This window comes from Cetorhinus maximus, chromosome 17 (assembly GCF_964194155.1).
Source record: "Cetorhinus maximus chromosome 17, sCetMax3.hap1.1, whole genome shotgun sequence".
Taxonomy (NCBI): Eukaryota; Metazoa; Chordata; class Chondrichthyes; order Lamniformes; family Cetorhinidae; genus Cetorhinus; species Cetorhinus maximus.
The window spans coordinates 82,231,935-82,254,793 of NC_135895.1; the positions used below are offsets into that span (position 1 = coordinate 82,231,935).

General features: G+C 41.2%; 2 protein-coding genes across 14 annotated transcripts in view; one reads left to right on the forward strand and one right to left on the reverse strand.

The window, feature by feature from the left end:
• Nucleotides 1–22,859, reverse strand: part of ralgps2 (Ral GEF with PH domain and SH3 binding motif 2) — a 674,317-nt gene that overhangs the window by 315,804 nt on the left and 335,654 nt on the right. The gene's annotated exons all lie outside the window — the stretch shown is intronic.
• The window catches only part of angptl1a (angiopoietin-like 1a), a 90,195-nt gene that overhangs the window by 64,687 nt on the left and 2,649 nt on the right, over nucleotides 1–22,859 (forward strand). For both annotated transcript variants that reach the window (XM_078561536.1, XM_078561538.1), the window contains 2 exons: nucleotides 11,655–11,848; nucleotides 22,195–22,465. In XM_078561536.1, coding sequence (XP_078417662.1) covers nucleotides 11,655–11,848; nucleotides 22,195–22,465 — 465 coding nt within the window. The remainder of the gene's footprint in view (nucleotides 1–11,654; nucleotides 11,849–22,194; nucleotides 22,466–22,859) is intronic.

The following is a 22,859-nucleotide window of genomic DNA, read 5'->3' on the forward strand; positions in this document are numbered from 1 at the left end:
TTTGAACAGTTAGGAGCTAAATTAAAAAGCAGAACCTCAAGGTAATAATCTCGGGATTGCTACCTGAGCTACGGACAAACTGGCATAGGGTAATAAAGTCAAGGAGTTAAATGCGTGGCTCAGAGATTGGTGTGGGAGGAATGGGTTTCAGTTCATGGGGCACTGGCATCAGTACTGGGGTGGAAGGGAGCTGTTCCAGTGGAATGGGCTTCACTTGAACCATGCTGGGACCAGTGTCCAGGCCATCCGAATAACTAGGGCTGTAGAGAGGGCTTTAAACTAAATAGCCAGGGGAAGGGTCCTGGAAAGGGGATACGTAGGGTTACAAAGCAAAAGGATATGGCAGCCTAGCAGGGCAGCTATTTAGATAATGATACCCAGAGTGTGATAAGAAGGGACAGAGTGTATAAGCTTAAAAACACTGCAGCAAATAGGGTCAAAGGGGAAAAATATGGTAAAAAGGCAACAATAATGGCCCTTTACTTAAATGCACGTAGTATTCAGAACAAAATAAATGAATTCAGGACGCAAATAGAGGTTAATGCGTATGATCTTACAGACATTACAGAGGTGTGGTTACAAGGTTGTCAAAACTGGGAATTAAATATTTAGCGGTGTGTGACTTTTCGAAAGGACAGGCAGGAAGGAAAGAGTGCTGGGGTAGCTTTATTAGTACAAGATTGGAATAAGTACGATGGCAAGAAAGGATCTTGGATCGGAAGATGTAGAATCCATATGGGTGGAGCTAAGAAATAACAAGGGGAAGAAGACACTGGTGGGAGTAGTCTATAGGCCCCCTATTAATAGCTATACTGTAGGACAGAGAATAAATCAGGAGATAATGAGGGCATGTAAAAAAAAGGCAGTGCATTAATCATGGGTGACTTTAATCTTCATGTAGATTGGTAAAATCAAATTGGCAGAGGTAGACACGAGCAAAAATTCACAGAGTGTATTCGGGACAGTTTCTTAGAACAATATGTTGTGAATCCAACCAGGGATCAGGCTATTTTGGATCTGGTAATGTGTAACGAGGCAGGTTTAATAAATGATCTCAGAGTAAAGAATCCCCTAGGAAACAGTGACCATAATATGGTAGAAATGGTAATATTAGCAGAAGATTGAGCAGAGTCCTAGAGGATTGGAGAACGGCCAATGTAATACCCTTATTCAAAAAGGGAGGGAGACAAAAAACAGGTAATTATAGGCCATTTAGTTTAACATCTGTCATTGGGAGAATGTTGGAGTAAATTATAAAGGATGTAATAGCAGAGCATTTAAAAATGCATAATCTAATCAATCAGAGTCAGCATGGGTTCATGAAGGGAAATCATGCCTGACAAATTTATTAGAATTCTTTGAGGGGGTAACAAGCAGGATAGATAAAGGGGACCCAGAGGATATAATGTATTTGGGTTTCCAAAAGGCGTTTGATAAGGTACCACACATAAGGCTACTTACTAAGATAAGAGCGCATGGTGTTGGGGGTGGTATACTAGCATGGATAGAGGATTGGCTAACTAATAGAAGGCAGAGAGCTGGGATAAGGGGGGCATTTTCGGGATGGCAACCTGTAACTAGTGGAGTGCCACAGGGATCAGTGCTGGGGCCTCAATTATTTACAATGTATATTAATGACTTAGATGAGGGAAATGAATGTACTATCGCTAAGTTTGCTGATGACACAAAAATAGGTGGTAAGGCAAGTGGTGAGGGTGACACAAGGAGCCTAGAGAGGGATATAGGCGGGTTAAGTGAGTGGGCAAAAACTTGGCAGATGGAATATAATGTGGGAAAATGTGAGGTTATGCACTTTGGCAGGAAAAATAGAGGAGCTGAATATTATTTAAACGGAGAAAGAATGCAGAAGGCTGCAGCACAGAGGGATTTGGGAGTCCTTGTGCATGAATCCCAAAAAGCTAACATACAGTACACGCATGGAGCATAAAAATAGGGAAGTCTTGCTAAAACTATACAAGGCACTAGTTAGACTACACCTAGAATACTGTCAACAATTTTATCTAAGGAAAGGTATACTGGCATTGCAGGTAGTCCAGAGAATGTTCACTAGGTTGATCCCAGGTATGGAAGGATTTTCTTATGAGGAGAGTTTGAGTAGGTTGGGCCTGTACTCAGTGGAGTTTATAAGAATGAGAGGTGGCCTTACTGAAATATATAAGATTCTTAGGCAGCTTGACAGGGTAGATGCTGAGAGGTTGGTTCCCCTTGTGGGAGAGTCCAGGAACAGAAGGCATAATCTCAGAGTAAGAGGACGCCTACTTAAAACAGAGATGAGGAGGAATTTCTTCTCTCAGAGGATAGTCAATCTGTGGAATTCGTTACCGGAGGACTGTAAAGGCTGGGTCGTTAAGTATATTCAAGACTGAGATAGACAGATTTTTAATCAGTAAGGGAATCAAGGGTTATAGGGAAAAGGCAGGAAAGTGGAGTTGAGGATTATCAAGTCAGTCATGATCTCATTGAATGGCGAGCAGACTCGAAGGGCCAAATGGCCTGCTTCTGCTCTTATGTCTTATGGTCGTTTGCGACTTCTCCGATACTGAAACAGTCCATGTCCAAATGCAGCAAGATCTGGACAATGATCAGGCTTGGGCTGGCATGTGTCAAGTAACATTTACAACACACAAGTGCCTGGCAATGAGCATCTCCAACAAGAAATAATCTAACCATCACCCCTTGACATTCAATGGCATTACCATCACTGAATCCCCCATTATCAATATCCTGAGGGTTTCCGTTGACCAGAAGCTGAACTGGACAAACCATATAAATACTGTTTGCTACAGGAGCGGGTCAGAGGCTAGGAATCCTGTGGTGAGTAACTCACCTCCTGACTCCCCAAAGTCTGTTCACCAACTATGAAGTACAAGTCAAGAATGTGATGGAATACTCTCCACTTGCCTGGATGGATGCAGCTCCAACAACACTCAAGAAGCTTGACATCATCAAGGACAAAGCAGTTGGTTTGATTCGCACACCATCCACAAACATTCACTCTCTCCACCACTGCGAACAATGGCAGCAGTGTGTGCTATCTACAAGATGCACTGCAGGAGCTCACCAAGCCTCCTTAGACAGCACCTTCCAAATCCATGACCACTACCATCTATAAGGACAAGGGCAGCAGACACATGGGAACACCACCACTTGGAAATTCCCCTCCAAGCCACTCACCATCTTGACTAGGAAAAATATCCCCGTTCCTTTACTGTTGCTAGGTCAAAATCCTGGAACTCCCTCCCTTACAGCACTGTAGGTGTGCCTACACCACATGGACTGTAGTGGTTCAAGAAGGCAGCTCACCACCACCTTCTCGAGGGCAATTAGGGATGGGCAATAAATGCTGGACTAGCCAGTGGCACCCACATCTCATAAATAAATGAAAAAAAAAATATGGACATGCAGCAAATCAAATCCATTGGGGATGCGGTAGCCTCATATGGTGCTCTTTTGCTGATGGCTGAAGAGACCTTTTCTTGAGAGGCAGGTTCTGCCACGTGTTGCATAAGAAGTGATTATCAGGTGTCACTGTTAGTTGTTGTTTTCAATGTTGGTGCCTGTTGCCAAGCTGCTGTAGCCACTGATCATCATGGTAGTGCATGCTAACCCACAGCTAATGACACTATTTCCCTCCGTCACTGGCTAATGTCTCACAGGTGCAAAAGTTATGTTCAGGGATTTCATATCACGTTTGCTAGCATCTTTGAAGTGTGTCTCGGATGAGTGAAATAAATAATCTGCTTCTTAAAACACCAGTTTAAGTTATTCTCGTTAATGGTTGATATCCAGAGGGCTGTGACAGATGGTAGAAGGCATGATCTTAGTAGTCTACTTCACAACCACAATTAAGACTCATTGTGGGAAAATAAACAATGCTATCTGCTGTGAAAGGTTTTCGCTGGGTAAAAGTCTGATGACTTATTACAGTGAGGCCTTAGTGTTAAAAGATGGTGCTTTTAAGGCCAACAAGATTTTATGTTTGGATTTTTGCAGTGTTCACAATAAGAGAAAATGATCAGATGACAGAGAGGAATTTGTCGTTCAAGAATTATGAAAAACTAGTGTCTTGGGTAGGGAGGTCTTGTGGTTCAGTGGCAGCATCCCTACCTACCTCTGGGCCAGAGCTCTGGGTTCAAGTCCCACTTCAGGACTTGATGGCCTTGGAATTTTTGTAACATGGCCAAACAGGTTGATTATCGCCTGTAAATCCTCCCAATATGCCTGATGGCAGGTGGCAAATTGTGGAAAAGTTTCCTGGTCAGCCATACATAGAAGGCAATGGTAAACCACTGCAGTACTTTGCCAAGCATAATCATGGGCCAATCTAATGGAAGTCCATGGGTGCCAATGCCCAGTTAGGGCATGGTGGAGGAAGGAGGATTGTCCTGGCTATTTGATTTGTCACGTAGAACACGAGAAGTTGTGTTTGCACATATTCAAACAGAAACAGTTAATGTTGTATTACCTTCCAACTGGGTGGACATTTGTGTAGACAGCAACTAGATATTGAGTTGAAAGGTTGAGCTAGGCATTTCTCAGAGATTATAGAATGCCCCTGTCAGGGCTGGTAAGCATTATGTTAAGTATTTATTGGGCCCTTCCTGTGAACTGCTCAACAAGACCTCAATTCAACATATAAATGCACCTCAATTCAACATATAAATGGAGCTACAGCACCATGTTTATTTGATTTATGTTTGCAAGACTTTTGGATATATCAGAATGAAAAAAAGTATCAGAGATCAGAGGTAAAAATAGAAGCTACTGGCAAAACTCAGCAGGTCTGGCAGCACCTGTGGAGAGGGAAATAGAGTTAATGTTTCAAGTCCAATATGAGAGACTTCCATTCTCTCTTCAGTTCTGAAGAACTCATATTGGGCTCAAAATGTTAACTCCGTTTCTCTCTCCATAGATGCTGCCAGACCTGCTGAGTTATTCCAGCATTTTCTGTTTTTATTTCAGGTTTCCAGCACCCGCAGATGAATTATTGAGTCAAAAGGCAGCTGAAAGTTTGAGTTGAGATCACTACAGCTGGGAATTTGTTTAATTGAACATAGGCACACTTGGGCATACTTCTGGTTGTGAGAGTGCAAGACCACCAGGAGCTTTCGATCTCTCCCTCAACCACAGAAGCATTCCTTTTGCAAGTACCTTTGTATGTCATAATCATGAAAGATGAGTATAACATTAGTCTTTTATTTTAAGGTGAAGGAGAATGTACAAGAAATTAGCCCTTTATTTGAAGATGGAGGATGTGAGGGGAAGATTAGTCCTTCATTTAATGCTGAAAGGGGAGTTATGGTTGTGGCAACAACAATGAACTATATTAAACAGAAGACAAAAGTTGCGTTTGCATAAGTGGCACATAAGTAACTGAGGAGTTATCTGAGTAATTGTCATTTTTCTGATGCTCTCATCCAAGTACATGCACCTCCAAACCAGTTAGGTATTGCTGAAAAAAAGACATTTGTCAAAGCTTTTTGTCTTGCATTCATCAGGACAATCGCAAGAATACCAATGTCAAGGGAAACAACAACTTTATACTGTATTAGAAGGAAGTATTGATTGGTTGACAAGGGGGTTCTGATTGGTAGAGGCGTTGCCTTAGAGAATGCACCAATTAATAGTGACTGATTGTTAAGTGCCGAGCATTGTTTGAAATTTAAACTAGGCAGCTTGAATCTGATTGGTCAAGGCATTGACTTGAGGAATGAACCAGCGAATGGGTATCATTTATTTTGTTTAGCTGAAACAGGCGCAATGTCTGTACATGTTCTTTTTGTCTGCAAACAACAGGGCCATTTATTAATATATGTAGCTTCCAGTACATGCAAATGTGCCACACTGCGAGGCCGACTGACAATCTTAAACTGGTTGCCAGCATAATTTTTAGCACAGAGGATTATTTAGCAAATGTTGTCCAATCGCAGAATCACATCTAATGTTGGACACTGTGTTTTGAGTTTTGCAGGCATGGGCTGGTTGGGTACGACTTGTATCTTGCCCATTGCGAACAGCAGAAGGGACATGCTGCTTGATACGATCTGCCAGTCTTTAGGATGGATGGCCTACATTCCTTACATCACGTTGGCAGTGAAATTAATATACCACATTACTCATTTGTGTGATAGGCAGAACATCTTCTTGACTTGACTGCAGCATCCAGTTAGTGGTGAATACCACTCGTGTTGCTATGCATAATAGCAGTGTGAAACAGCTAGCTTCACCTGTTGCTCAATGCCTTGACCAGAGTCAAGCTGTGTGGTTTAAATTTTAAACAATGCTTGGCAGTTAATTGCCAGTCACCATTAACTGGTGCATTCTCCATGGCAACACCTCTACCAATCAGAGCCACTTGCCAACCAATCAGCAGAAGAGGATAGCATGCAAGTCATCCCAAAGAAACTAATACTAAATCTGGGACAGGGACTCAGCATAATTAATTTCGGCAAAGAAGAAGAAGAAAATAATGGCATTAAAGAGTAATAAATTCCCAGGATCAGATAATTTTCATCTCAGGATTTTAAGGTTAAATTGGTGAGAATATTGCAGATGCCCTCTGATCTTCCAAAGTTCTCTTGTTTCAAGAACCATTCCTTTAGCTTAGGCAATTGCATGTCGCTCCACTATTCTAGAAAGGTAAGAGGAAAACTAGGGCATTATAGACCAGTTAACCTAACAAGAAATTACGGCAGGAAATTATGAGGGTTTATAACTTAGGATGGAGTGACTGAACACATTGAAAATTTTCAGCTGACGAGAGAGAGCAAACTTGGATTTGTAAAGAGTAGGTCATCACTGAAGAACCTGACTGAACATTTTGAAGAGGTAACTGAAGTATTGGACAAGGGAATGTTTATGGATGTTGCTTATATGGACTCCCAAAAGGCATTTGATAAAGTCCCTTATAAGAGACTATTAGCTAAGGTTGAAGCTCATAGAATTGAGGGCAAATTATTGAATTGCTTACGAGATGGGATGCACAGCAGGAGACAAAGGGTAGGGATAAAGGGCATGTAGTCTAATTGGCAGGATTGTCACTGTTCCACATGGATCTGTACTGGGACTCAACTCTTCACTGTTTCTTTTAATGGCTTTTGAAATGTATTTTTCAGCTGACTGATGTACTTTTAAGAAGAACCAAAGAATTAATCTTGTTTGGCATCACAGCAAGGTAGCAGTGAGATAGACACATCCTGCTGGTTTGGAATATCCAGTTAACCTATATTTTGATGAAAGGATATTAATTCAGCCAAAGGATCAGATTGTCAGATGTGATTTTAATCAAAACCATCACTTGTTATTCAGCATGTTTAGCCAGTTGCTTGCTGAAATCCCTTGGTAGCTTTCATAGGAAAACAAATATTCAGGTGTACAATTACAACAGCTATGTGCTGTGTAAGCTAAAACCCATTTAACCTATGCTTCAACATAATTTGCTGATCCCAGATTCCAAAATGCCAAACTATTTCCCACTGTACTGCACATAAGCAATGGTATTATTTTAGCATCTACCTTTGGAGTATTTATAAATTCCACCACAGAATGGGGTGGGAATAAAATAAATAATTTTGGCTGTGGCTTACTGGAAAACAAACTGCCCTGTACTATTAGAACACAACAAGCTGAAAGAGCAAGTAGGTTATGATACCTCATTCGGAACAACACAGCGTTAATCTGAAAGCAAAAAGATTTACAAATATAAAGAAAATAATTCAGTTCCTAGTTTTTAGCTATACTATTTCTTCATATTAAAGCATCAAATGGCCTCCATCTGCACTGTAACAATTCTGTGATTACATCACTGTTGTTAAATCGAACAGTTTAGCAGTTTGTTGTATAAGCTTCATGTTGTAACATTTCTATATCCCTTTTATTTCTACTATTTTAATTCTGTTTTCACTTCCTTTCCTTCAAAAAAAACCAGGCACAGTGACTAAGGTGACATTACATTCACTGGAGGTGGTCTAAAGGTTCTAATTCTCACACTATTTTCTGACCTTATAAATAGACTTTGATAGTGCAACGATTATTCATATTCATAATTTAGCACCAATTTGAATCACTCGTGCAGAAATTTTGCACAAACAGCACCGGCTACAGTCTTTACATCTACTTATTTTCATGTACTTCAGATATCCTAGGCTTCTACCATAGGCTAAAAAGTGTAGGTAATTTAGTTGTTACGGCACTGGGGTTGGGGGGGTGGGCAGTGGAAGTGCAGGGGATGTGGAATCTCCAGCAAAGCTAGAAAATGTTGGCTACATTCCAAATTAATCAGCATCTGTGCAGCGAACAGTGAAATTACCATTTCAGCATTTGCAGTATTTAGCTTTTTATTTATGGAGTGAATGTTGGGGTAGATTGCTGAACTCTGACAGCAGTAGAAACAGGGGACTGGATTTTACATGCCCCACCGGGTATGTAAAATAGGGTAGGTGCCTGGTGCACCACCTTCCCCCCACTCCGCGAGCTCACATCCATAACACAGTAGTTGGGCAGGCGCTGAAATCGGCAGCTTGCCCGCCATAAGTAAATAAATCATCAAGGGTCAACTGAGCTGGTTAACAAGCCAATTGACCCCAATAATGTCTGCCCACACCAAGATATGGTTGGCTTGGGCAATTGGGTGGGAGTGAGCAGGCCATTTTTGTGAAAAAGTTTTTAAAACGGTGGGGAGAAAGGTGGGTACTATCTTCAGGGGTTTCCCTTTGCACACTGGGGGAAAGCCCCCCCTAAGGCAGTCACCCCATTTCTTCTTACCCGCCTGCTCTCCAAAACCCACCACCCCACCCTAAAATGGCCAAACCCTCCCCTCCCAATACCCTGGACTCATCTCATTCCAGGATCCATTGGGCTCTCTTCTTGGGACTGGTTGCAATCCCAGCAGCGCCCACTAATGACCTCTTGGCGCAGCTGGGACGGCTGGAGCTGCCAACCAATCTGATTGGTATGGGATGGAAGTCCCACCTTCTCCAATCTAGCCCACCTGCAGTGTATTATGGTTGTGGGGTGGGAAGCAAGTCAGCTTCGAACTGACCTCCCACCCGCATCACCCTGTAAAATGCAGCCCAGGAATGCACAGTACCTGCAGACGTTTTAAGCTGGGCACTCTCACACTAAAATGAGCTCCAGTTTACGTTTAATGGTTGGAAACAAATTCTGCACTCGTTGATCTTCCAAAGCATTGAACAAGGAAGTCAATATCATGTTGTGTCTTCTGGATAGTTGCAATTAAGGGCTGGAGGAAAATGGACCAAAAGCAAGCAGATGTAACTCAGTCCTCACTTTCAAGTCATACAATCTGACCTTTATTTCTATGATTAGGGAGGTCATTTTTATTCTGAAAAATGCCTCAATAAATGTGTTACATTGGGCTAAACCTTGGTTGAAAAAAAAACAGAAATGAGGCACGCAATTATTAATGCATAAATCAACTAGCAAATTTAGGGGATTAAGAGATGTCTTGAGATGTGACTCTCCAGAGCTTGTTGGTTGACTTGCAAAACAACATCTTAGCCATACACAGATTGATATCTAAAGCTGATAGCAGCGCTAACCTAAGTCTAATGATACATTATTGGCTAAATTATTTTCGATTCTGATGTAGTCATAAATCTTTGTTTGGAATACCAATTGACTCTCTAAATTCCATCACTGAGAACACTTTGTTGTCCCAGGTTAAACACTACTGAGCACATCCTCAAAACTTATTGATTAAAATTTTTCTGTTTTATATTTTACTCAGAAGAATAAGCTTTAGGGAAAAAAGCTAGCTTTCTTGTACTTCATTGTTTTGGTTATTTGATGGTATTTCCTCATAAAAACTAACAAAAATATCAACCTGGCAGTGTGTCAACATAATTTAAAACTCCATCAACTGTCTTTGAGACACTGCACCCCTTTCTCAAGGGCAACTGGGGATGGGCAATAAAAATGCTAGCTGAGCAAGCAATGCCCACATCCCGTGAAAGAATTTTTAAAATGCTGCTGGTTTATCAACAATAAAAGGGAACACGTAAATCTGAGAGGAAGGCTCTGCAGACCATAGTTTGTCCACTAACTGAAACCAATGATCATTTGTTAATTTTATTTTATTAATGGAAAAAGAAAATACAGATTCGGATTCCTGAAAAGTAAATCCAACACACAATGGGCATCAATAAGAATTCAAGAACAAAATTAGCCAGTCTTTTTTGTCTTTGGCACTTCTTCGGCATCTAGGTTATTTTTCTCCACAGCTAAGTTCTTTCATGAGAGAATATAATGTGAATAAAAGTTCATGGTTATCCACACCCCCAATTGTTACTTTCTAATCACTGGTAATTTAAATAAAATAACTTAAATGATTTGCACCAACAGTGACATAATATTTTGATTCTTGAAGCTCAAATAAAGACCAATAGATGATAAGTCATCCTGGATCAAAGAGGCGTGGGAAGCTCACTGCTGCAGAATAAATTTTTATTATTGTAGAAATAATACAGCCCAAAGGAATGGAGTACAAGGACAGTTTTAACTCAGAACCAGTCTATTCTCAATAATGTAGAAGATCCAACTTTGACAAAGGCTTGCTGTTATAACCTATCAATCTTGCTACAGCACCGAAATTGAGGATAGAAAAAATCTTCAGGTGAAAATGTCATTAATGTTTTATCTCGCTCCCTTTCAAACTTATATGGGGAAACTTATTTGGGGAAGTAAGAAGCCAAGAATTCACATCATCCCTCTTTTTAAGGGAAATGCAAGCACACAGAGTATATTCATGTTGCTTAAGTTGTTTCAGGTTCATATTCTTGCATGTTTTTGTGAAACATGATGAAGTTGTACATATGTTACAGCTGCTCTGAAGTCACAGATGCTTCCTGGCTTAAACTTCATTAGAGTTGAGCTTTAAAAATACTAAAAGGCAATTTTAATCTAATTAAATAGTAAAATAAACAGAATGAGCAAAGCAGAATGCAGGAAATACTGAGTTTGGTCAACCTATGAGGAAGTTCTCACTTATGAATGCATCAGTGTACTCGCTGTCTGTCATCAAGTAGTTGAAACGTAGTCCAAGTGTCTTCAAAATCCTTGATATACCTTTGTGTTACGAGTAAATTCCCAGAGCAGAGGGAACACTCCGTCCTCGTTCAGTTGGTGGTTTTGGTATTTCCCCATGTTTCCCATCATAGCCTACCACTATTTGATATAGATTGGATGCCAGTTGAACTAGTCTCTGACTGTTAAGACTAGCTACACTGCCATTATGAATGCATCACTCTGTAATGCTTTGCTGATATTTTTCTTGGAGTGTATGCTTTCCAACTCTGTGTACTAAGAACATCATTTAAAAACAAACCCAAAAAAAATGAAGTTAGTGTATTTTTCCAATAAAATGAGCTGAGAGCTTTTGACATACAGTTGATGGAGCTAAAAGTTATATCTCAAAGAAACTTTCTACTAAACTTTTTTTAAAAATGCCAATCTAATTTGATGTTCTGACACATTTTGGAATATCCTTTTTGGTCATAAGTTCATTAAGAATAAACAAGATGATATAATTCACTGGTTATGAGAGATAGCTGGCTTTAATAGCAATATGCTTTGCACAAATATATAGGGTTGATGATCACTGTCCCTTTACACAGGTCCATGGAAGGATTGCTACCATGTCCAGCAAGCTGGATATTCAAACAGTGGCATGTACCTAATCAAACCAGAAGGCACCGATAAACTAATGCAAGTATGGTGTGACCACAGCCATGATCAGGGAGGCTGGACAGTAATCCAGCGTCGGGTTGATGGGGCAGTCAACTTCTTCAGGAACTGGGAGAACTACAAGGTAAATGCATCAAGAACTTTGCTTATTTTGTTTAGAGAGCTTTTGTGTTCATCAAGGTGTGACAACATTATGTAAATCTCATGTCAAACTTCGTCAAGATACATTGTGCACTCCCTTCCACCACGCTGAAAGCATGCCAAACTCCAGTTACAGACAACATTGCTGATCTCATGTGGCAGTGATTGTCAAACCTTCATGTGCTAGGGACATCCTGCAAATATTGACAACACTCCAGTGGAACCTTGGTCATAAAACTTCCAAAGAGTACCTATGACAACCAAATGGTAGAGTTCTACGGTCACAAATTAAGTCTTTTATTAGTATTGGCCAGGGAAAAGTTGTGCTTGAAATGCCAATCTGTCCAAATTACAGATGCACCAACAGAAATCCAGATTTTGTGTTAAGGCCTCTCGGGCCTCTTGGGAACCATTTGCAGATTTCAATTTGAATACCACTGCTGCATAGCATTTTTATTTTCTGACAACCTCTCCCACTTTGGTCTTCTTTTGTGCTAATTCAGGGCAATTCTGTATTCCATGCCTGTCACAGATGTTCACTGCATCACACAAAGCTGCATGACTATTTAGCTAAAATAACAATAAAATATTGACTGGAGAGATGGTGGGGGTGCAGGTGATGGGGAAATGAAGCAGTAACCCCAAATTGCAGTTAAAGTCAAATGACCAAAGACCGACTTTCCAAAGAATGCTAATTTGTCTGAAATTGATGTCACAATGCAAGCCGCTAAGTTAAACCAGGGTTTGCAAAAGGCTATTATGACCAAAAAGGTACTGCTAATTCTGGAATTCCCTGTAGTAAGTACTACAGTGTCTTCAACAACAGAATAGGCTGTGAACAACATGCGTGCTATGAACAGAATGAACTACATTTATGCCAATTGTCAAATGTTCCAAATAACATGTCTGCATTCTCACTGATAAAGCTGTACCTGGTTTCCAAGTTTAATTATATTAAAAATAAGACAGTGGTACTTAGGAACAGATGTTATGCAGATCTCCCCCTGTAGTAATATCATGACTGGTGTGAATAGGGGACTGATTCCATTCAAATCCAAGTACACCACATCTACAGGTTCCGAAATATTCACCTTGCTTGTTTGTGGCTCAAAGAACTCTAATAAATTAGTCAAACATGATTTCCCTTTCAAAAAAACCATGCTGATTCTGCCAGATCGAATTAAGATTTTTTAAATGTCCTGCAAGCTTGACTTTATCCACTTCAATACACTTTCTATTACCTCAACTTTTATCTTTGGATTTCTAAATCTATCTTCACTCGAACCTTTAACCTCCCCTGTAAGTTTAAAGCTATTTTCCCCTACTCTGGCTATATTTGTTGTTCCACTCTTACATTTGTATGCTCTGACCTCTCCTGTCACACACTAATTACCATTATTATATTGCCACCTCGTACTATTGCTTTGCCCTTTCTCTTAACTTTCCAAATCTCCCCTCATGTGAACCCTCCCCACCATCCAACCCCCACCCACTATTTAGTTTAAAGCCCTGTCTACAACCTTAGTTGTATGACTTAGCAGGGCACTGGTCCCAGCGTGGTTCAGGTAAACAGCATCCTAAAGGTACAGCTCCCTCTTTTGCCAGTACACCTGCATCTGGCTTCACTGGAGAAAACCCCCAAAAACATCCCAAGAATACTTGATAGTCAAGAGGTTAAAGGAAGGGAGGAACTCAAAACAATCACAAACAGGAGGGAAAAGGTACTGGGAAAACTAGTAAAGCTAAAGGTTGACAAGTCCCCTGGACCTTATGGCTTTCATCCTAGGGTCTTAAAAAAGTGGCTGCAGAGAGTACCTGCATTGGTGGTGATCTTCCAAAATTCCCTAGATTCTGAAAGGGTCCCAGCGGATTGGAAAATCGCTAATGTAACACCTCTGTTCAAGAAGGGAGGGAGACAGAAAGCAGGAAACTATAGATCAGTTCGCCTATTGGCTGTCATAGGGAAAATGCTGGAATCCATTATTAAGGAGGCAGTAGAAGTAGCAGGACATTTAGAAAATCATAATACAATCAGGCAAAGTCAACATGGTTTTCTGAAAGGGAATTTGTGTTTGATTAGTTTATTAGAATTCTTTGAGGAAGTAGCAGACAGTGTGGACAAAGAGGAACCTGTACATGTGGAGTACTTGAATTTCCAAAAGGCATTCGGCAAGGTGACATATCAATGGTTACTTCACAAAATGAAAGCTCATGGTGTGGGGGGTAACATATGAGCTTGGATAGAGGATTGGTTAGCTAACAGGAAGCAGGGGTAGGGATAAACAGGCCATTTTTGGTTTGGCACGCTGTACCTCGTGGAATGCCACAGGGATCAGTGCTGGGGCCTAAACTACTTACAATCTATATGAATGACTTGGATGAAGGGGCAGAAGGTATGGTGCCTAAATTTTCTGATGACACAGAGATAGGTAGGAAACTAAGTTGTCAAGAGGTCATAAGAGGTCTACAGAGGGATATAGATAGGTTAGGTGAGTGGGCTAAAAATTGGCAGATGGAGTATAATATGGGAAAATGTGAACTTGTCCACTTTGGCAGGAAGAATAGAAAAGCAGTATATTTGAATGGGGGAGAGATTACAGAATCTATGGTACAGAGAGATCTGATTGTCCTGGTACATGAATCACAAAAAGTTGGTATACAGGTGCAGCAAGTGATTAGGTAGGCAAATGGAATATTGTCATTTATTGCAAAGGGAGTAGAATATAAAAGTAGTGAAGTTATGCGACAGTTGGTGAGACCACATCTGGAGTACTGTACAGTTTTGGTCTCCTTGCTTAAGCAAGGATGTAGCTGCATTAGAAGCAGTTCAAAGAAGTTTCACTGATTCCTAGGATGAAAGGGTTAACACACGAGGAAAGGTTGAGCAGGTTGGGCCTATACCCACTGGAGTTTAGAAGAATGAGAGCTGATCTCATTGAAACAACAAGATTCTGAGAGGACTTAATGGGGTGGATGCTGGGAGGATGATCTCCACTGTAGGGGAGTCCAGAACTAGGGGACACAGTGTAAAAATTAAGGTTCTCCCATTGAAGAATGAGGTAAGGAGAATTGTTTTTTCTAAGATGGTCATTAGTCTGTGGAATTCTCTTCCCTAAAGAGCACTGGAGGCTGGGTCATTGACTATATTCAAGGCTGAGTTAGACAGGTGCTTGGTCATCAAGAGAGTCAAGGGTTATAGGGGCCAGACAGAAAAATGGAATTGAAGCCACAATCAGATCAGCCATAATCTCATCAAATGACTGAGTATGCAAGAGAAGAGGCCTACTCCTGCTCCTAATTCTTGTGTTCTTATGTACCGTTGTGTCCCAGTTCTCCCACACCAATCTTTGATTGGCAGGGAGATGGGGACCTTAGAAGGAGCTGAGATTCAAAGGAAGAAAAACTGGTAAAGGAATTAGAAAAGTAAAAATCAGAAACAGAAGTAATGACAAAGTATAGGCATGCATCAATTAGAATGAGAATAGAGGATAAAGTTTAAAAAGCACAGTTAAAGGCATTCTATCTGAATGCATGTAATATTCACAAAAAGGTTGATGATTTGAATGCACAAATTGAGGCAAATGATTTAATTGCCATTACAGGGTGACCAAGATTGGGAACTGAATTTCCAAGGATATTTGGCATTCAGGAGGGATAGGCAAAAAGGAAAAGGAAATGAAGGGGCAGAAGGTATGGTAGCTAAATTTGCTGATGACACAGAGATAGGTAGGAAACTAAGTTGTCAAGAGGACATAAGGGGTCTACAGAGCGATATAGATAGGTTAAGTGATTGTGCATTTCAGGTTGCCATGGGGAAGGGAGCAGAGGAAGCCATTTTTGACATCAAGCAACGAGCTTCCTTGTGAGACAATGAATATCATAGTCAGACAGCAGTTCTGTGTGGTCAGCAGACAGAAGAGGCTGATTGGCTTTGTAAGCTACCATAGCTGGATGTGGGGGGGAGACACTCTCTGTTTGAAGATATGCTTCCTGCAGCTAAGGATTCTGAGAGATTCACCTAGGCCAAGGGGAAGAAGGATCATCAGAACAGGCTTTACTGCTGGTGGTGGATTTGTGAAACTCTGAAAACTGAGTAAAGAGCCTGGAGATGGTCACTTGAAGTTATTAATTGGCAAAATGAGGATACGGAAACCCAATGGAAGCTGGGAGCAACTGTGGACTGCTTGCTGAAAGAAGAGCCCATGGTGTTGGGGGAGAGGATTGGCTAACTAATAGAAGGCAGAGAGCTGGAATAAGGGGGGCATTTTCGGATAGCAACCTGTAACAAGTGGAGTGCCACAGGAATCAGTGCTGGGCCCACAATTATTTACAATGTATATTAATGACTTAGATGAGGGAAGTGAATGTACTATCGCCAAGTTTGCGGATAACACAAAAATAAGCAGGAAGGCAAGTGGTGAGGATGACACAAGGAGTCTAGAGAGTGATATAGACAGGTTAAGTGAGTGGGCAAAAACTTGGCAGATGGAATATAATGTGGGAAAATGTGAGGTTATGTACTTTGGCAGGAAGAAGAGGAGCTGAATATTATTTAAATGGAGAAAGAATGCAGAAGGCTGCAGCACAGAGGGATTTGGGAGTCCTCGTGCATGAATCTCAAAAAGCTAGTATACAAGTTCAACAGGTACTAAGGAAGGCAAATGGAATGGAGTATAAAAATAGGGAAGTCTTGCTAAAACTATACAAGGTACTAGTTAGGCCACACCCAGAATACTGCGAACAATTTTGGCCCTCTTATCTAAGGAAAGGTATACTGGCATTGGAGGCAGTCCGGAGAAGGTTCACTAGGTTGATCCCGGCTATGGCAGGATTTTCTTATGAGGAGAGGTTGAATAGGTTGGGCCTGTACTCATTGGAGTTTAGAAGAATGAGAGGTGACCTTATTGAAATATATAAGATTCTTAGGGGGCTTGACAGGGTAGATGCTGAGAGGTTGTTTCCCCTTGTGAGAGAGTCTAGGACCAGAGGGCATAATATCAGAGTGAGGAGGCACCCACTTAAAACAGAGCTGAGGTGGAATTTCTTCTCTCAGAGGGTAGTCAATCTGTGGGGTTCTTTACTGCAGAGGGCTGTAGAGGCTGGGTTGTTAAGTATATTCAAGGCTGAGATCGACAGATTTTTAATCAGTAAGGGAATCAAGAGTTATGGGGAAAAGGCAGGAAAGTGCAGTTGATGATTCAGCCATGATCCCATTGAATGGCGGAGCAGACTCAAAGGGCCGAACGGCCTGTTTCTGCTCCTACGTCTTATGGTCTTATGTATAGTAATTCCATGGAGAGTGTCATGGATGCTAAGTATAGGAGGGAACGTCACTTTCTGCAATTTAAAGTATAAGCTGCCTACAAAAAGAAAACAGTGTTTAGTTATTAGTGTTTTTGAAGTCATTTGTTACAGTAAAAGTTATAAAATATGAAATCTTGTGTTATTCTTTCAGCTAGTAACTGGAAGCTCAATTCTCTTTTTAAAAGTTATCAGTCTCTATGGAGGTCTTAACATTGAGAATTTGTTTAACTTGTGTGTAAGGGATGTTTCTAACTAGTTTGAATAAAATTATGTTTGGCATATGTTTTTTTCTTACAGTGGACTCTCATCATTGCCATAAGCAATGGTTTTGAGCAAGTAAAGTGAATTAGATTGACTACAGTTCCACTGTGCGAAGCAATCAACAAGCTTGGGGTTAAGGACCCAAGAACTGAACTTTACACCCTATGTTATTTATCTTCGACCTAAGACGGCATAATCTTCATTTTAAAAATAAAAATTACTGTCAGGGGGATTGAATTTTATGGTCAGGAGATAACATATAGTTCCTCCAAAGAGATTGGATAGACAGAGTCATTCTCTCCTAAAAACAGTGTTAGATGCCACTGAAAATGTTTTTTCAACATAGAATTTACAGCACGACTACAGGTCATTCAGCCCAGCTGGTTAATCTTCATGTGCCTTCTACCAACCTACTCCACTTAAGACTTAAATATTCTTCTGCTCCTTTCTCCATTATGTATTTATGTAGCTTAAATGCATTTATATCATTTGCCTCAATTATTGCATGTGGTAGGAAATTCTACATCTTGGAGTTTGTTCCTAATAAGTCATTTTCATTATTTTCACTGTTATTAATGCAAGGCTAATACATGTGTAGACATCTTCCTTCGTTTTGTTGTCCTTTTCAATAAATACCATGCCAGCTTATTACCAATTCAATGGATCTCCTCTAAGATGACCATCAACATTTCCAATGACTTAATTTCTAACCTTACTTAGCATCCTTAGGCACAGAGGCATAGGCCTGAATTTTCACCCTGGAGGCAGATAGCCGGAGCTGGGAAAATACCCGGCCCAGCCTGCCCGCCTCAGGAGAAAGTGCCCGCAAAAGGTGGGATCTTCATAGCTGGAATTGGGCCAACTGATCTGGGAAAGGCTTTGGCACAGCCACAGGGGCTGCCGGATGCGGAAGTGGGTTGTTTAAAATGACTGCCTCAATGCAGTGGGACTTCGTCCCAGTTAAAATAAAAACACAAAGCTCCTCCACCCCTCACTCTCCCTCACCCTCCAAATACTCCCATGCCCTATCCATGCCACCTCATGCCCCCCACGCACCCCCTATAGCCCCTCGCACTCCTTATGTCAAGCTCTGCCCTTCCATCTACCCCCGTGGCCTCTCATGCCCCTGATTCCATGTTATGCCCTTCCACCCACCCCCATGGCCCCTCATGCCCCGAAGCCAAGCTCTGCCCTTCCTTGCGCCCCCATGGTTTATCATGCAGCCTGCACCAAGCTATGGCACTTCTATGCCTATTGACCCACTATACACTGTATAGAACTTATGAACCCTAGAGTGACAGTTGGATGTGTAAAAAAAGCTTAGAAACAGGAAGGGGACTCTGGCAATTTGGATATCTCTTTCAAAGATCCGACACAGGCATGGCCTCACTCTAAGAGACTGCTGACTTACTGCCAAACCAGTTTACTGCCATGGGCAGATGAGATGCTCTTTAGGAACTTCACTGAGACTGCCCAAACTCACTTTGCATAAACATTAGTCAAATTACATCTTTGTCCAGCTATTCAATCCTGGGTGCTAAAAGGCTCATGTCAAACCCAATGCCCTATCATGCACTTGTTCTTCCTGTTTCTAAAATATTAATATCATAATAAATGGAATACTGAAGTGAAATTGCTTTACGTTATGACTATGTGAATGGTAAAAGTGCAACGGTAAATTCATCAATTCTATGCTTCTAGCATGTAGCTATGCTCAAAAGAGCATAGGTCAAAGCATCAGCACCTATCTCTGTGTTGATTTCCAACACTTGCACAATGTGACTGTGGGCAAGACTAGTGTGTGCATTTTACCACCACAATCTGCCAAGAGGTAGTGCATCAAGTTGACAACCAAGATGAGTGGTCTGCTAACCACTCCAAACCACCTTCTTGTAATCCTGCACCAAACATCCAAAATAAATGCTTAATTTTCATGAAAAAGCACACACATGCAATTTGAATTAAACAGTGAACTTCGGGCAGCACTCGCAGTCATCAGCGCCAAGCTTCATCAACAGCACCTTTAGGGGGGGCTCACGGGCAGGTCTCTACCTACCAGACCAGCATAAAGCTGGGGAAGCTTTGTATGGCTGCAGGGCTAGGGCTTGCTCGGGGAAGGGAGAGAAGTGGCCTCAAGCAAGGGAAGAGGCTGCAGGGTGAGGGCTACACTGAGGAAGGGGGTATCCCAGGGTTTGAGTGGGGGCACAAGTTGATCTGTGCAAGTGGCCTCAAGGTGGTGAGGGCTGAGGAGGCAGTCTCCAGAACAGATGAGGCCAAATGGAGATGTGAGGGTGTGTGTGGAGTGCATGGTGACGTCCCTTGAGGTGGCAGTGAGTGAGATGCCAGTGAATGTGTGATGGGCTTGAGTGTGTGATTTAGAGTGATGAGATGGTTGCCTTACCTGGGTGGCATGGATGAGGTAATTCATTCTCTATCTGCATTGGATGGTCAACCACTTCTGTGCAGCACTGACACAGATCACCACTGCCATTGCTTTCCCAAGCCGGAGTGGTAATGTTGCTGGCCCTCCTGCGGACAGAGCTGGGGTAGAGGGTAGCACAGCGGGCCTCCACAGCATCCAAAAGGCACTCGAGGGATGGGTCACTAAACCTGGGGGTTGCAGTCTTCTTGCCTTTTGGGGCCATGTCTTATTTGCAGCAGTGCAGGGCTGGAAGCTCTGAGAGGTGTGCGTGTGGCTGTACTTTAAATGTGGTGCCCAGCATGAAGAAGTGGCAAGGTGATGGTGTGGTGGGCGAATCGCAGTTTGCCCATCAGGGAAAAGGTGTGTTCCCGAGAATGCCGAACTAATGCGATGTGTTTGGGACAATATGGCATAAGAAGCCGCCATTGCAGCCGGCCCGTTACTTAGTGCAAATCTGGGACAATTCCGCCCATTGGCTTATGCTGACATAGTTTCACAAGTTCCAGCCCTCTACTAACCCTTTCCATTTTCCATTGTGTGGCCTGGAAAGAAAGCCTCACCAAGACATTCAACCACAGAAGCATCACTGTCCTTCCTTTTTGATTTTGATCCAGAAATGTTTGGTCCTCAAAAGGTGCTTAAGTCAGACATGAATTCCAAGTCTATGCAGGTGCAAAGTCATTTTAGGTTTGAAATTAATTAGTATAGCACCATTAACAGAAATCTAAATTAACAGTATTGGCATTGGATCAAATGTTATCTTTTGTGCTCAAATTTCTCTGATTCTATCTAAACCCACCTTAAAGCATTGAGTGTACTAATACCAATATTTCTCATATTAATCACTGCAGCCATGGCTCAACTTGTATTTTTCGGAGGCGAGTCTTTACTCAAAAATTGATGTTAGAGGTTTTTATTCTGGTTAGAAATATGTTAAGTCAGACTCATCAACTCTTCTATAAATTGCAAGTGTAATATTTCACTGATGATTGCAAAAACTTTCAAAACTCCCTCACAATCGACCTTAAACACTGTCTACAGACTCATTTTGTTATAAATAAAGCTGTGTGTGAGGGCTTTTCGATAAAATGGCTAAGAAACAGAAGAGAGAGGCAGAAAGATAGAGCCTGAAGCAAAGGCAAATGGTGAAAGAAAAATAAAGAAACAGTAAGTTATTAGTTTTTTTGGCTAATTTATTTTTATCGCATCTCTCTTTGAGTCGCTGCCCTAATGCACTTCTGGTTTCACAAAGTTGCTCCATTGCCAGTCTGCAAAGTGGCTGGGCAACTGATTCTGCAATATTTTTTTTCGTTACAGGGATGCGCCTCTGTTTGGCATCTCCTAAAGAGGCACAATTATGATCCAAAGCACAAAGCAAAGAGATTTCAATTGTTAGCATGTAAGCTGCAGTACAAAAGGCACCTCAGGTTACAAACTTTCCACCAACCAGAGCTCTACTGATTGATATTATTTTCAGTTGTAAATATGGAAGACTGCAAAATTAAGTGCTAACTGTGTCGTGCTGTGTTTTTAATCAGTCAAAGAATTCCCAACCTTAGCTGTCTCTGTTGGCATATAGAACTGAAAGAGAATGCAAGTCTGGCTGGATACCATAAGGTGCTGTCAGCTGTGAGTTCCCAACAGTTGAGCGTGTCTGTAATTTGTGAGGATAATGATAAATCTCCAAGAATGACTGAACCCTGAACACAGTTTCACGAGTATCAGAAATTATTCAGTTCATACAATTTCTCTGTTTTATCATCGATTGTTCCTCACCCTCTCAAAATATCACACTAGCTAAAACAGTGCACTTTAATTATTCAGTGCACAGATTTGCCTTGTATATTTTGTAAATTTACATTTTTCAAACAAGTTTAAATAGTGAATGGTGCAAACACTTGCTATAATGTCATAATTTTCATTGTTAACTTAATTTCTTAAATCCTTAACTTCAGAGGAAAGACTGAAAATAAACAAACACTGAATTCCTTCTTCTTAAACCACTGCTTTAAGCCAAGGAAATATGACTGCTGTTTATCCAAGTAGTAACTAAGGAGTCCAAGTACTTGTATATCAATTCTCACAAAAATAATCAACTCACATCTGCTTTGTAAAGCTATTTTCTCAAGGACAATAGGCCACTTTGACCATTTCAGTATTGTCTCAAAAAACATTGTAAACCTAATGGCAAATCCAATATTCAATGTGCTGTTAAAAAAAAGTATTCCTAACAGAAGATTGCACTAAACAATTTAATGAGCTATCAGAAAAAAACACATCTGTTTGAAAACACTTAATTTGTAATTGTGATTATAATCTGATAAGATTCTGTCTGATTTCAGAGAGGGTTTGGCAACATTGATGGGGAACACTGGCTTGGACTGGAGAATATTTACAGGCTGACTGCACAGGGAAACTACAAGCTATACATTAAATTGGAAGACTGGAATGATAAGAAAGTCCATGCTGAGTACACCGCCTTCAGAACAGAGGATGAGGATGATAACTACAGGCTACGAGTTGGCAGCTATCAAGGGAGTGCAGGGGACTCTTTAATATGGCACAATGGCAAGCAGTTTACAACACTTGACAGAGACAGAGATTCGTACTCAGGTACCATTTTGAAGTAGCACTGAACATTTGTGTGTAGAGGGCACATTGAACAATGCAAGTATTAAGTATAAATATGATGGTAGCATTGCTTGTGATGTTATGCAAAAGAGTTAAATTAGTGGCGGAAGATTTTTTTTCCATCACCCACAAATTCTTCCTTACATTGCACAGACCTTTCTACTAGAAACGAGTTCTACAACACACGAGGTACTGTGGGATCTGACCCCATTTGTATTGGATAACTAATTTCAAAGCATTGACAGCAACAGAGGAACAAGTGGACAGATTGCTAATATTGGCCATGTTGTCCCCATGTGTACTTTGGAAAACTGCCTGGAGGTGGCTATCAGCTCCTTTAGCAGCAGTCTTGTTTATATTCTAGTGCTGCTGCCTG